At 49.1% G+C, this 14,774-nt stretch overlaps 1 protein-coding gene across 4 annotated transcripts in view; it reads left to right on the top strand.

Moving 5' to 3' along the window:
- Positions 1-17: 17 nt before the first annotated feature.
- HPS4 (HPS4 biogenesis of lysosomal organelles complex 3 subunit 2) overlaps positions 18-14,774 on the top strand; it is a 28,230-nt gene continuing 13,473 nt past the window's right edge. Inside the window, exons 1-8 of one of the 4 annotated variants that reach the window (XM_081251802.1) lie at positions 18-63; positions 1,542-2,064; positions 4,174-4,264; positions 6,091-6,234; positions 11,520-11,627; positions 12,043-12,159; positions 13,653-13,747; positions 14,325-14,397. In XM_081251802.1, coding sequence (XP_081107928.1) covers positions 2,021-2,064; positions 4,174-4,264; positions 6,091-6,234; positions 11,520-11,627; positions 12,043-12,159; positions 13,653-13,747; positions 14,325-14,397 — 672 coding nt within the window. In that variant the 5' untranslated portion in view covers positions 18-63; positions 1,542-2,020. Of the gene's footprint in view, positions 64-764; positions 818-1,031; positions 1,050-1,541; positions 2,065-4,173; positions 4,265-6,090; positions 6,235-11,519; positions 11,628-12,042; positions 12,160-13,652; positions 13,748-14,324; positions 14,398-14,774 lie in introns of those variants that run through there. The other 3 variants (XM_081251803.1, XM_081251804.1, XM_081251805.1) reach the window with 3 other exon arrangements.

Raw genomic sequence — 14,774 nt, 5'->3', positions numbered from 1 at the left:
CGGGAACTTTAGGGGGCGGTAAGCGCAGGTGGCACGTGACCCTGGGGCCTCTCCGCCGCGCGCGCGTAGGTATCGGGCGGGAGTCGCTGGGACCTCTGGGTCCCGAGTCCCGAACCTTGATCCCGGATCCCCGGGCTGCCTGGCTACTCCGGCGGGTGGGCGGCGCCCGGGGCGCGGGGACACCAAAGGGCGGGACCCCGGCCGAGAGCGCCTTTTGGCGGCCCCTCCGCGCTGTGACCCGGCCCCGATTGATCCCTGCACCTTTGCCCACCAGTCCCAGCCCCCTGGAGCTGAGGCCAGACACTTCCCACTGCTGCCGGCGGTTACCGATCGCTTCCTGGCCCATCGCAATCATTAGCGCCCCTTTTCCTGCTCTGCTGACACACTGGGCCACTTCCTACACCATCACCACCACCCCCAGGCCTTTGCCGGCCACGTCTCAACTCCCCCTGCCACTTCCCAGGCCAGAGCCTTCTCTGGCCACATCCGAACACCTGCCCTGTCCCCGCCGGACCATTACCGACTTCTTCTGGACCTTTCAGAGATAAGCGAGTGGACCTTGGCAGTGTAGGGCCCAGTCCTATGGGAACAAGGGATGGGGGGTTTCAGATTGCAGTCCTTGGTTCCACGGGCTCAGATGCCGCCTCCACAGGCATCCGAATATGAGTATGACCCTAGGGAGGCCCACCCCAAGATATCCAGAGCTGAGAAAACACAGGTTTTACAGGCCATCAAAGATTCGGTGGTGTCCTCTCTAGGGATTTCCCTGTACCAGAGGAGCTTAAACTCTCTTGTGTTCCCAGGAGGATGGCAGATGGTGAGCAAGCTTTTGAAACCATGTCGCTGGGGACATTAAGCTTGGAGAAAGTGACAGTAGGGATACAGTTTTGAAATGACCATAGGGTTGACTTGTGGAAGGATGAGACCTTGTTTTGTTTTCCTGGAGAGTGTGTGGAGGTTACTGCGAGGCCAATTTCAGCTTGGTGGAAGGATAAATTGAACACTGAGAACTGCCCATCTCTGGAGGGAGTAAGCAAGAGCCAGTCAAGGTAGTTTTTGAAGGAGAGTAAGGATTAGAGTGTGTGATGCCAGCGTCCCTTCTGAGCCTGAAATTTCTTGATACTCTGAGTTCTCTTTCCTCTTGTGGGAGTTTGAAAGCCACTTGTTAAATTCTCTTTTTGTCTTTTGAAACTTGCCCAGCTCTGGGATGCTACATGTTAAGATTAATTTTGGGCTGTCAAGGTGACAGTTCCTTAATTTGAGTTCCATTATTGCTACACCAACCGCCTTATTTGTATAGCTGTCCTTGACACCCAGAGCTTTTTCACACCGGTTATTTAATTCTATCTTCTGTGTGATATATCTCTTCACGTTAACTATAGGACTTACTCTGAAGTTTTGCTCCCCTCTCTTTTGGATTTTGAAACACACTTTTCAGTTTTCTGGAAAACTCTTTTGAAGCATACCATTTGCTTAACCCTGCTGGGTCACATGCTCACTCATGGGATTCTGAAATAATCTATTCCTTGTGTTTATTTTAGGGTCAAGGGACTGATGTTTGAACGGAAAGCTTCAAAACTTTTTAAAGAAACCTTCAGAATGGCTTTGAACCCGACAAGCTAGACATTGCTTCAGAGCACCGCCTTCAGCATGCATCTGCCCTGTCAGGCTTCCCTGGCAAAGGGGTCGTTCTTTGAAGGGGTCGTTCTGCAGAGGGCCAGGGAAACGATGCTCATGGAACCAGATTGGTGGATTTGACTTTCTGGTAGAATTCTCTTGCTTTATTGATTTTTTCCCAGAGCTCTGAGAGGCTGGAGGTATTGATGGGACCGAAGGGCCTGGGAGGAAGAGAAGCAGCACTTTCGTGCTGAATGAAAACTAGACAAGGGACTGCTGGAGACTGAAAACACCTAAACGTCCCACATCCGGATTCAGCGCAGGAACTGTCACTGCTGGGCAGAAAGAAGCCAGACTGGAAAAGAAAACCCAAATAAAGAGAATGAGGGCCACCGAAGAGTAAATGGCCACCTCCACCTCCTCGACAGAGACCAAGTCAGCCTCCTGGTGAGTAGCAGGGCCTGCAGGGGTTTAGTTCCTGCAGGCTGCTGCATGGATGTTTTGGGTGAACTGAGAATCCCCAGCCAGATTGTCTTGATTTTATTAAGAAAAAAAAAAATACCATTTTCCTCAGAGCAGCGAATCAAGGGCCATTTCTCTCCAAAGCTGATGTGTTGTAACCACACGAGCCTCTTGCAGGGTTTGACGAGTCCAGCATTGCTGGTAGAAGGTAGAAAAGAGAGCCGTGGCTGGATCCCGCAGCCAGCCTTGATAATACCGTGGGCACTGAAGTCTTCACTTTTGAGAGACAAGAAGCTGTGGCGGTGCAGAATTACACCACGAGGAGAGGTCTGGCCAGACTGGCTCTTCAAGGGTATTACACAATGTCTGCCCGAAACTCAGTTCCCTTCTCAACCACAAATGGGTTAAGCCTCTCTTAATTTGGTTCAGCAAACATTTATCAAGGAGAGGAAAGTGAGAGGCATGGTTTCAATAGAATGAGCAGGATTTATAACTGATTATATGTGTGCAGTTCAAAAGGACACTCAGGTTTTCTTTTGTGTGCCTGTAAGAGTGGGGTCACTTTCACCCAGGGAACATAAGGAAACAGTAGAATGGGGCCCAGCTGTGGGGTTTCATTCATTCATTCAATAATTCATCTAGCTAGCTAGCTTCCAGTTTTAGTGACATATAGTTGACATACAGCACTGTAACTCACATAATCATGAAAAGATCACCACAAGTTTAGTGAACATCTATCATATAGATATAAAATAAAAGGAAAAAAAATTTTTTTCCTTGTAATGAGAACTCAGGATTTACTCCTAAAAACTTTCATATATAACACACAGCAGTGTTAATTACATTTATCATGTTGTACATTACATCCCTAGTACTTATTTATTTCATAACTGGAAGATTGTACCTTTTGACTACCTTTATCCAATCCCCCTTCCCCCACCTCCCGCCTCTGATGACTGCAGATCTGAACGCTTTTTCTACGAGTTTGTTTCAAGTATAATTGACCTATAACACTGTGCCCAACATAGTGATTTGCTATTTCTGTACATTACGGTATGCTCACCACCTGGCAGTGGGGTTTCCGAGCTGGGCTTGAAACATTTTTGAGGCTCTTTGATTTGTCCGTGCCCTGCAGCCAGCTGCACGTTGGGACCTAGAACTCGGGAAAGCGGATTGTGCTAGAAACAGAGTTAATGCTTGACATCAGGAAGATGAGGTGGGAGCCGGGGAGGGCGTAGATCAGGGGAGAAGAGTGCAGGTGACAGCGGAGTCACTGTTCTGGCCTGATGGATGTGCTTTCGGAGATGGAGAGGTTAAAACCCAGGTCCAGCCTGGGGAGTCTGCTCTGCGGTCTTAAAGAAGTAATTGTAGTTACACCAGAGAGGAGACCCCGAGTCTTTAGGGAGGAGCGGAGGGTTATGGGTATTGAGGAGAGAGCTTCCTCTGCAGGGAGGGAATCAGAAGCTTGATGAGGGATCGTGTTAAAGGAGGGGTGTGGTGCCTCTCTGAGCTCTCAGATGTGCCCGCTTTTCCCGTTATAGACTCACTGCCCCGTGGGCAAAGTGCATGTTTCCTGTTCCCCTTTCCTCGCGATGGCCCCCCGGGGCTGGCAAATGCAGCGCACACCGCAGGCCCTCAGCAAATGTGTGTTAAATGAATTCCTGGTAGTAAGGGCAATTTCCAGAGACCTCGTGCCCAGCAGTTACGAAGACAACTAAGACATCCCTAACTTACTTCATTATCAGAGCCTTAAAAGACAGCTGACCAAACCACATGGTTACAGAGTTAAGGCTCAGTGTCTCAAATACGAGGCATCACTGTGGGTGCCCTGCCTTTCCTTAGCTGCTCTTCTGTCTTTTGGGGAAGATGGTCTGACGGCTGGATAGAGGCGTATTTTTAGTTTGACTTGGCTGCACTTATGAAATGGTTTTATCTCTTTGTAGCTCTTGGGTCCCTTCTCCTCTGGGGCCACCAGAGGGCTTTTCAAATGCCGAATCATGAGCCCCTCTCCGGCTGGGCAAAAGGAAGCTGTGTTTTACAAGGCCCTGCTCACCAGATGGAAGGAAACACAGCTCCCTTCTGTTCTCTTGACAGGTGGAATTATTTTTTCCTTTATGATGGTTCCAAGGTGAAGGGAGAAGGAGATCCAACCAGAGCTGGCATCTGTTACTTTTTTCCCCCTCAGGTAAGCCACACAGCATTTTCTTGTTTGGGGATCCCACTGCCTCAGAGTGGTGACTTTAAGGTCTAGGGAGGGTTACATATGGACAGTTTTCTTGGCGTAGTCCAGGCATTCACCACTTCTACTCTCTTATTCTTAGTTGTATTATTTGTTGTTGTTCTGGTGTTGAAGTGCCCAGGCAGCCCAGTACTTCTGCCTTCTCTAGCTCTCTGTTACCGCCATGATTTTCTGTCTGCCCCGCTGGATTAAAAACTTTTCTCCAAACATATACCAAAGTAAAGAGGAGAGAATCATCGGCCCTCACGTGCCCATCACCAGCTTCAACAATAATCAACACTTGACCAATGTGATATGAACTATCCTAACTCCTCCCCACTCTTTGTTTCCTGGAGTATTTTTTTTTAAATAAATGTATTTATTTATTTTTGGCTGCGTTGGGTCTTCGTTGCTGCACGTGGGCTTTCTCTAGTTGACGCGAGCGGGGGCCACTCTTCTTTGTGGTGCACGGGCTGCTCATTGCAGTGGCTTCTCTTGTTGCGGAGCACGGGCCCTAGGCGCGGGGGCTTCAGTAGCTGTGGCAGGCTGGCTCAGTAGTTGTGGCTCGTAGGCTTTAGAGCACGGGCTCAGTAGTTGTGGCGCACGGGCTTAGTTGCTCCGTGGTGTGTGAGATCTTCCTAAACCAGGGCTCAAACCCGTGTCCCCTGCATTGGCAGGCGGATTCTTAAGCACTGCGCCACCAGGGAAGTCCGTTCCTGAAGTATTTTGAAGCAAATCCTAGACATGGTGTCATCTCACCAGTACCAAGTAACATCTCTAACTGAAAAGGGTGTATTTTGCTAACATTCCACTCAGCAAAAGTTACAATAATTAGTAACAATAATATCATCCGATACAGTCTGTATTCAAATTTTGCCTTTATTATCTTAGATGTTACTTAGTCCTTCCTTCCTTCCCCCTGCCTCTCTCTCCCTCCCTCCCTCTCCTAATCAGCATCCAAGCAAGGTCCACATACCCCATTTGGTTATCTTGTGTTTCAAGTCCCTTTTATCATATAACACTCCTCCCTCCTCCCCCCACCCTTTTTTCCCCCTGTGCCACTGAATTATTGAAGAAACCAGGTCTCTTATGCAGTAGAATGTCAGCACGTCCCCCACTCTGGATTGGGCTGATTACTTCCTCACGATGGTATCATTTAATGCTTTCTACCCAGTGCATGTCCTTTAAACTAGTAGTAAGATCTAGAGCCTTGATTAGGTTCAAGTTCAGCTCTTTTAGTCAAGAGTTCTCCGTTTTCCGTTGCATCACATGATGTCTGTCTGCCCCACAGTTTAGTTAACATGAAGATCGATTAGGAGGCCTGTGCATTCACTCATGTGATCACACTTGACTTGGAGAGTGGGGATTAGTCTAGGCTGCTCTGGCCACTCCGCAGGGGGTTTGAATGGGGATAAAGGCTCACTCTTCTACCCACGCACAGGCCTATAATCCTAGGAACAAAAACGTAGTTCTGGGCAATCATCTTACGCATTCACTGTGGGTGTTTTGTGACAATTCAGGCAGGGTTCGGCAAACTTTGTCTCAAAAGGGCCAATGTGGGAATGTTTTGGTCTCTGCGAGACGTGTAAGGTCTCTATCACGTATTCTTCTTTGTTGTTGTTTTGACAACCCTTAAAAAAATGTAAAAACCATCATTAGCTCCCGGATTATATAAAAACAGGCAGCAGAGTCGGTCTGGCCTCCAGGCTATAGTTTGCCAACCCCTGCTCGAACGAATGACACAGGAGTTCGGGAACTTCAACTTAATGTCTGGAATTGGCTCTTTTCCCTAGACCCTGCTCGACCAACAGGAGCTGCTCTGTGGACAGATCGCCGGGGTTGTCCACTGCATTTCTGACATCTCCGGCTCTCCTCCCACCGTCATCCGTCTGCGGAAACTTAAGTTCGCCGTAAAGGTTGAGGGCGATTACCTTTGGGTAAGTTTACCAGGCTGGACCCGCGCCTGCAGGGTGGCCTCTACCCAGAGTCTTTTGTCTTGGTGAGAAGTACTGCGATGCTAGGGTTTAGGCATAATGCTTGCCGTGGATCTCGGGCCTAGCACCTCCTCCTCTCCCCGCGTGTGCTGCCCCGCCGTGTCATCCGCGATCCCCGTGTCGCTCTCTGCAGGTGCCCATCAGAACTGAGTGCTCCCTCCAAGACGCTGCTCACACATCCTGCACTGCACACGCCTGCTTCCTCCTCTCTTTTGAAAGACTTAGGTCATCCTCTGGAAAGGCTCTTTGCTCTGTGATGCAAATTGAGTTTTTAATCTCCATCTTTCCTTGTTTCTACTCTCTGTACTCCCCTGTACTGTCCACGCTTACTGGGGAAGGGAGCCAGAAACTCGAAGACACTGGTGCATATATGTTAGGTTTCAAAGAACCATTAAGGAAAAAAAAGAACAATTTACAGCTAGTAGTACCAGACTCGAAAGTACTTTTGTCTCATGGCTCCTCTTATTTTAAATTTATTCCTGAGGGGATGGGACGCTTAAGTGTGAGGAACTATCTTCACCTTCGTAGGTATTATTTCCGGAACATTCTGTTATGAAAATTTTCTAACATACTGAACAGTTGAGAGAATTTTACAGTGAATACTCACATACCTCCTAGATTCTACAGAACACTTCATTATAGTTGCTTTATCACACACTTGTATATTCATCCCTTTATCCTCTATTTTAACACTTGTGGGATTCATCCACATTGTTGCATGTACTGGCGGTTCATTCCTATTTATTGCTGAGCAGTATTCCATAGTCTGAATGTATCAGTCTACTTATTCATTCTCCTTTTTGTGGACACATGAACTGTGTCCAGTTTGGGGCACTTAAGAATAAGGCTCTAGAGGGACTTCCCTGGTTGTCCAGCAGTTAAGACTCCCTGCTCCCAGTGCAGGGGGTCCGGGTTCAATCCCTGGTCAGGGAACTAGATCCCGCACGCCACAGCAAAGATCCTGCACGCCGCAACTAAGACCTGGCGCAGCCAAACACACAAACAAACAAATAAATAAATATTTTTTTTAAAAAAAGAATGAGGCTCTAGAGAAATACAAATCAAAACTACAATGAGGTACTACCTCACACCAGTGAGAATGGCCATCATCAAAAAGTCTACCAATAATGGGACTTTCTTGGTGGCACAGTGGTTAAGAATCCACCTGCCAATGCAGGGGACACGGGTTCGAGCCCTGGTCGGGGAAGATCCCACATGCCACGGAGCAACTAAGCCTGTGCACCACAACTACTGAGCCTGTGCTCTAGAGCCCTTGAGCCACAGCTACTGAGCCCGTATGCCACAACTACTGAAGCCTGTGCTCTAGAGCCCTTGAGCCACAGCTGCTGAGCCCACGAGCCACAACTACTGAAGACTGTGTGCCTAGAGACCATGCTCCGCAACAAGAGAAGCCACCACAGTGAGGAGCCTGTGTACCACAAGGAAAGAGTAGCCCCTGCTCGCCGCAACTACAGAAAGCCCATACGCAGCAACAAAGACCCAATGCAGCCAGAAACTAAATAAATAAATAAAAATTAAAAAAAAAGTCTACCAATAATAAGTGCTGGAGAGGGTGTGGAGAAAAGGGAACCCGCCTACATTGTTGGTGCAGCCACTATGGAGAACAGTATGGAGGTTCCTTAAAAAACTAAAAGTAGAATTATCATATGACCCAGCAATCCCACTCCTGGGCATATATCTGGACAAAACTCTAATTCAAAAAGATATGGGCTGGGCCTCCCTGGTGGCGCAGTGGTTGGGAGTCCGCCTGCCGATGCAGGGGATACGGGTTCGTGCCCTGGTCTGGGAGGATCCCATGTGCCGCGGAGCGGCTGGGCCCGTGAGCCGTGGCCGCTGAGCCTGCGTGTCCGGGGCCTGTGCTCCGCAGCGGGAGAGGCCGCAGCAGTGAGAGGCCCGCATACCGCAAAAAAAAAAAAAAAAAAAAAAAAGATATGGGCTTCCCTGGTGGCGCAGTGGTGGAGAGTCTGCCTGCCGATGCAGGGGAAACGGGTTCGTGCCCCGGTCTGGGAAGATCCCACACGCCGCGGAGCAGCTGGGCCCGTGAGCCATGGCCGCTGGGCCTGTGCGTCCGGAGCCTGTGCTCCGCAACGGGAGAGGCCACAACAATGAGAGGCCCACATACCGCAAAAAAAAAAAAAAAAAAAGATACACGCACCCCTATGTTCATAGCAGCACTATTTACAATAACCAAGACGTGGAAACAACCTATATGCCCATCGACAGATGAATGGATAAAGAAGGTGTGGTACATATGTACAATGGAATACTACTCGGCCATAAAAGAATGAAATAATGCCATCTGCAGCAACATGGATCGAACTAGAGGTTATCATACTGAGTAAGTCAGAAAGAGAAAGACAAATACCATATGATATCACTTATATGTGGAATCTAAAATATGACACAAATGAACATCTATGAAACAGAAACAGACTCACAGACATAGAGAACGGACTTTTAGATGCCAAGGGGGAGGGGGATAGAGGAAGGGAAGGATTGAGAGTTTGGGATTAACAGATGCAAACTGTTATACAGAGAATGGATAAACAACAAGGTCCTACTGTATAGCACAGGGAACTATATTCAATATCCTATGACAAACCATAATGGAAAAGAAGCTGAAAAAGAATGTATATATATGTATAACTGAATCACTTTGCTGTACAGCAGAAATTAACACAACATTGTAAATCAACAGTACTTCAAGAAAATAAAATTTTAAAAAGGAATAAGGCTCTAGAAACATTCCTATACAAGTCTTTTTGTGGACATATGTTTTCATTTCTCATAGGTAAATATCTAGGCATGGAATTGCTGGGTCACAGGGTAGGTGTGTGTTGATTTTACGAGAAACTGCCAGACTCTTGCCCAGAGCGGTTGTACCATTTTACAGTCCCACCAACAGTGTACGAGAATTCCAGACACTGCCACATCTTTACCAGCAGTGATGTGGTCCGTTCGTTTAATTTTAGCCATTTTGCTGGATGTGAAGTGGTATCTCATTGTGGTTTCAATTTGCATTTCCCCAATGACTAGTGATATTAAGCCTTTTTCGTGTGCTTCATGGCCATTTGTATATCTTCCTTCGCAAAGTATTTGTCCAAAGCTCTTGCCCATTTTTTAAACTGGGTTTTCTTTTTTACTTGAGTTGTAGGCTTCTTCATACATCCTGGATACCAGTTCTTTGTCAGATATACATTTTAAAAATATTTTCTCCCAGTTTGTGGTGTGCCTACTTTCTTTTTTTTTTTTTTTTTTTGCGGTACGCGGGCCTCTCACTGCTGTGGCCTCTCCCATTGCGGAGCACAGGCTCCGGACGCGCAGGCTCAGCGGCCATGGCCCACGGGCCCAGCCGCTCCGCGGCACGTGGGATCCTCCCGGACCGGGACACGAACCCACGCACCCTGCATCGGCAGGCGGACTCTCAACCACTGCGCCACCAGGGAAGCCCCCTACTTTCTTAATAATGTCTTTTGATGGGAAGTTTTTAGTTTAGTTTTTTTTTAAATATAAATTTATTTTATTTATTTTTGGCTGTGTTGGGTCTTCATCGCTGCACGCGGGCTTTCTCTAGTTGCGGTGAGCGGGGGGCTACTCTTTGTTGCGGTGTGCGGGCTTCTCACTGCGGTGGCTTCTCTTGTTGCGGAGCATGGGCTCCAGGTGGGCGGGCTTCAGTAGTTGTGGCACGTGGGCTCAGTAGTTGTGGCTCGTGGGCTCTAGAGCTCAGGCTCAGTAGTTGTGACACACGGGCTTAGTTGCTCTGCGGCATGTGGGATCTTCCAGGACCAGGGCTCAAACCCATGTCTCCTGCATTGGCATGCGGATTCTTAACCCCTGCACTGCCAGGGAAGCCCTAGTTTTAAGGAAGTCTAATTTATCAGTGTTATCTTTTATGGTTATTGCTTTCTGTATTCTGTCTAAAACCACTGCCTACCCCATTGGAGAAGACATTCTCCAATTTTTTGTTTTGTAAGTTTCACAATTTTAGCTTTTAAATTTAGGTCTATAATCCACCTTGGATATATCTTTGTGTATGGTGTGAAGCAGAGGTCAAGGGTCCTTTTCTCCTTATGGATGTCCAGTTAATGCAGCACCATTGATGAAAACTTTCCTTTTCCTATTAGATTCCTGTGGCTCCTTTGTTGAAGATCAAATGACCATTTAAGTGTGGCTCTACTTCTGGGCTCACTATTCTTTCCTATTGATCTTTCTGAAGATTCTATACAAGTACTACTCTTTCTTGATGTCTGTAGCTTTATAATAAGTCTTAAAATCAGATGGTGGAAGTCCTCCAAACTTATTCTTCTCCAAGACAGCTTTGGATATTTTAGGTCCTTTGTATTTCCGTCATAGAATCAGTTTGTCAGTTTCTAAAGAAAAGCTGGTGGGATTATTAGGATTTCATTCCCTCTATAGATTAATTAGGGGAGACATAAGCACCTACTGGGTGCCAGACTGTTGTCAGCGCTTGGATTACATCACTGAACAAAATGCAGATCCTTGCCTCAGTGGAGCTTACATTCAGAGAGCATTTTTGTTTGTTTGTTTATTTGTTTTCTTTCAGGGTTGGTTTGTTTGTTTAAGTTTCTGATGAGTCCCCTTAGGAAAGATTCCTACAGGTAGAATTACTGAGTCAAAGAATACGAAGTTTTTTCAGGCTCTTTAAACACAGGCCCAGATTATTTCGTAACTGAGCAAGTGTTTATCTTTTGTGGCTGGCGCGATTATGCAATCAGTCCCCATTCTGGAAGTACTCCATCCAGCTGGAGAGACAGGATGGCCATTCATGAAACGGTCTGGGTCCAGTGTTTGCTGTGAAACCCAAATGAAACATCCAGTGTGCAAATAACAGTGCTAACAATACAAGGGATCAGGAAACAGGTCGGCATTGTCTGGAGTGATGAAAACAGGCATCCTGCGGGGGCTGGCATCTGTCGGGGGGCACGGGGTGGGGGGGAAGGCAGGGGTGGGGAGTCCCAGGCAAATGAACAAGAATGGGAGGGGGGTGGATTTCAGCTTGGGCAACATGAGTAGGTACAAAAAGTATTTGTTTCCTGTGGAGACCAGCGAGGCTGGTGGAGGGTGTGGGGTCACACAGCAGAAGATGGATTTTGATGGGCCAGTGGAGTCCAGCTTTAGTGAGCCCTGGATGCCAGGATTCTGAGCTTGGCCCCAGAGAAAAGGAAGATGCCTGTCCTCCTTTACAGGTGCTGGGCTGTGCTGTTGAGCTCCCTGATGTCAGCTGCAAGCAGCTTCTGGATCAGCTCATCGGCTTCTTTAATTTTTACAACGGGCCTGTTTCTCTGGCCTACAAGGTATGGTGTAGCGGAGTCTTACGTGGAACCTCCTTAGCAACATTGGTATCGGCAGAACACAGCGCTCACCCAGGGGTCTGGTACACTTGACAGAGACACATCGTGTCAGCGACAAGGTCATGGGCCCTCGGAGCCCCTCTCAGATGCCTTTCTTCCCTGGTGGCCTGAGTCCCATTCACCCAAATGTTTATGCGTTCCCTCCTTCCTAGGATGGCTGGGAAGAGCAGGGCCTGGTCTGTGGGGGGCAGGTTATCAGGGGCAGGAGGTGAGGCCTCGCCTGGATGGGAGGTTCAGAACAGGCCCTCCCTTCTGGCCATTTTTTCGTGTAGGAACAATTTTGTTGGTGGTTGGAGTCCTTGCCGAAGAGTGTGTCTCTTGGAATCTTGGGTGTTGACTTCCAGCTGTTCTGTTTCAGAGCTGCTCTCGGGAAGAACTGAGCGGGGAGTGGGACACCTTCATTGACCAGATCCTGAGAAACACCGGTGACCTGCATAAGATATTCAACTCCCTCTGGAACCTGGACCAAACGAAAGTAACAGGCTCAGCCCCCTGCTCGTTGCATGGATAGGAATAGGGCTTCTGGACACATGTTTTCCCCCTTGAATGAGGTGTATCTCAGTGCGCATAGTTGTTAAGACCTGTACTCAGATTCCATGCAGCCCTCACGAGCCGTGTGGGCTTGGACAAGTCAGGTCACCTCCCAGAGCCTCATTCTTCCTGCCCGTAAAATGGCCACAGCATATGACTTGCCTCCCAGAGCTGTTCTGACGATGAAATGGGACAGTGCATAAATGACAGAAAGCGGATACTCAGTAAAGGGTGTTACTGTTCTGCTAATGCCTAGGAGTGTTGAACTCAGTAACCTGAAGGTCCCCTTCTCGATAGTACCATTATGTGATTTAATTATTCTCGACATCCAAAAAGGCCCAGGGCTGACATTTTAGAACCAGGGTTGCCATATCTGGGACTGCGGGGCTGGGAGGTGTTTTGTTCCTGAGCTGTCGCTTTTGCCGTTGGCACGTGGTGACAGGAGGCCACCTGCGTGGCTGGCCTGGCTGCCTGCACTGCCTCTTGCTCAGTGGCCTTGATCTTGGTGAGCATCGCATCCTCACAGTCAGGTAGCCAAAGGGAGATGCAAGGCACTGCACCTTGAGAACCGCCCGCCCGTGCCCTGAGCATCTTGGGGGACGGGAGCCTTCCACTATGTGTGGGCTGGCTGTCACTGCTGTCGTTGACTGTGTCCCTTTAACAGGGATGTGGCACTGGGATGCTGCTAGAAACAGGGACGGGTTTCCCGCTCCTGTTTGGAGGGCTTCTTGGAGTTGGCCCAGAGCTTTCCAGACTGGCTGGCTGGGCCTGGGCGTGTCTTGAGGGCGTGAAAGAATTAACTGCATGGTTGGCTCCTTGGCACTCGGTTCTAACCAGCAGGAAGCAGGAAGAGGCTTTTGGTTATTGCTGGCCATTCTTGACCAGGCTCAGATCCTTTTCTGGTCTTTTTCGGGACTTTTTACAAGGACCGTGGACTGAGGCATATACCCCTGAGTGAAAGGCCATGATGTTATCATTTTCCGTTATGCAACAGAGTTACGGGACCTGGTCAGACATCAAGCCAGCTGCGTCACAGGGGTGCCTGGGCTTCAGGGGGACGGTGGAGGATGGGTGGGTGGGTTCACCGGCACCATGACCTGAATTTGAGAGGTAGGTCCTCCTCTCCTGCTGCCTTCTGGTCTCAGCGTTGATCGTCAGGGTCTCCTTGGCCATCTGCACTGTCGCCTGTGAAGAGCCATATGCCATATCTGCTCTACCTTCCAGCTTCCAGAGAGGCCTCCTTGTCCCCAGAATTTGGCATTTGTGGTGGCAGCCATTCTGGGTGTCAGAGGCGTGACATAGCTGTCACCATGCGGCACACTCTCCCTCCAGGCTTGGGCTCTGAGCTGTCCATCTGCTCTCCAGAGCCCCCTTCCTGTTCCTCCTTCGCTGATGGTAAGCGTGTTGACTTCGTGGCATGCTTCTTGCCCGGCACAGGTGGAGCCCCTGCTGTTGCTGAAGGCGGCCCTCATTCTGCAGACCTGCCAGCGCTCGCCCCATGTTCTAGCCGGCTGCATCCTCTATAAGGGACTGTGAGTAATGCCGGGTCCTGCCCCTCCAGCCTGGCCCCTGCTGCAGAACTGACCACCCCGATCGGGGGCGGGGAGCTCTGTGTGTGGCCAGTTCCAGGTGGTCTTGTTTGGCAACTAGCGGGTAGTTTAGATTTGATATAGGGTCCCTGCCTGTCTTTGGGCAGAGCTGGGAAATTGCAAACTGTTGTGTCCAGAAAAGAGTTGGGAATATAAAAGGCAGCTTTGAAGAGATCTGTGAAATTCTCAGACGGGGCATGGAGGAGGCCCACAGCACCTTCCCCTGCTGCCCAGGGCCCTGGTGTGCTGGCCATAGCTTCAGCTCAGGCTCCTGCAGCCTCTTGGCTGGGTCTGTCTCCAGTTGGCCTCTGAGGTCTCACTGTAGCTCTTCACACAGCTGGAGGGCCTCTTAGTGAGCTTGACCACCCAGGAGCCCTCCACGGGGGCTTTCCCAGTTGAAACTCCCACCAGCTGTGTCCCCAAGGTCCTCGCCACCATAGGGTGTAAGGAATGTTTCCAATTCAGAGTCGTGAGTGTGCTTCTTCTCACGGTGTCCTTGTTCCTGTGTCTGACCCCCCAGGATCGTTAGCACCCAGCTCCCACCCTCTGTCACAGCCAAGGTCCTGCTTCATCGAGCTGCACGTCGGGACCAGGTATCGCAAAGCCCACCCCGCTGGCTGGGATGCTGCATCCGGCGAGTCTGTCTTTATATCGGGCAAGGCTGATCCCCAGTGCTAGATGGATGGGGGCAGCTGCTGCTGCCTTGTCCTTCTCAGGACCCCAAGTCCATCCGTGTGGTTTCCTTCGAGTGAGGTCACTGGCAAAGCTGAAAGAAAATGTTGTCTTCTGCATGGTAGACTTGGTTTTTCTTCGATCCAAGTGGAGCTATGAGAATTTGGCTTCCCTCAAGGATGGGCTTTATGTCAAAGAGATGTTGGATTTTTCAGAGAGAGAGAGACTGTAAAAGATGGCTTAGGACAACAGAAACTTTAAAAATACTTCCGTATTTACTTAACTGTTTTTATAATAA

The sequence above is a fragment of the Mesoplodon bidens genome, assembly GCF_964165515.1.
Source record: "Mesoplodon bidens genome assembly, chromosome: 13".
Classification (NCBI taxonomy): Eukaryota; Metazoa; Chordata; class Mammalia; order Artiodactyla; family Ziphiidae; genus Mesoplodon; species Mesoplodon bidens.
The sequence above is the reverse complement of the archived record's forward strand: the minus strand, read 5'-3'. Positions and strand labels throughout refer to the sequence as shown.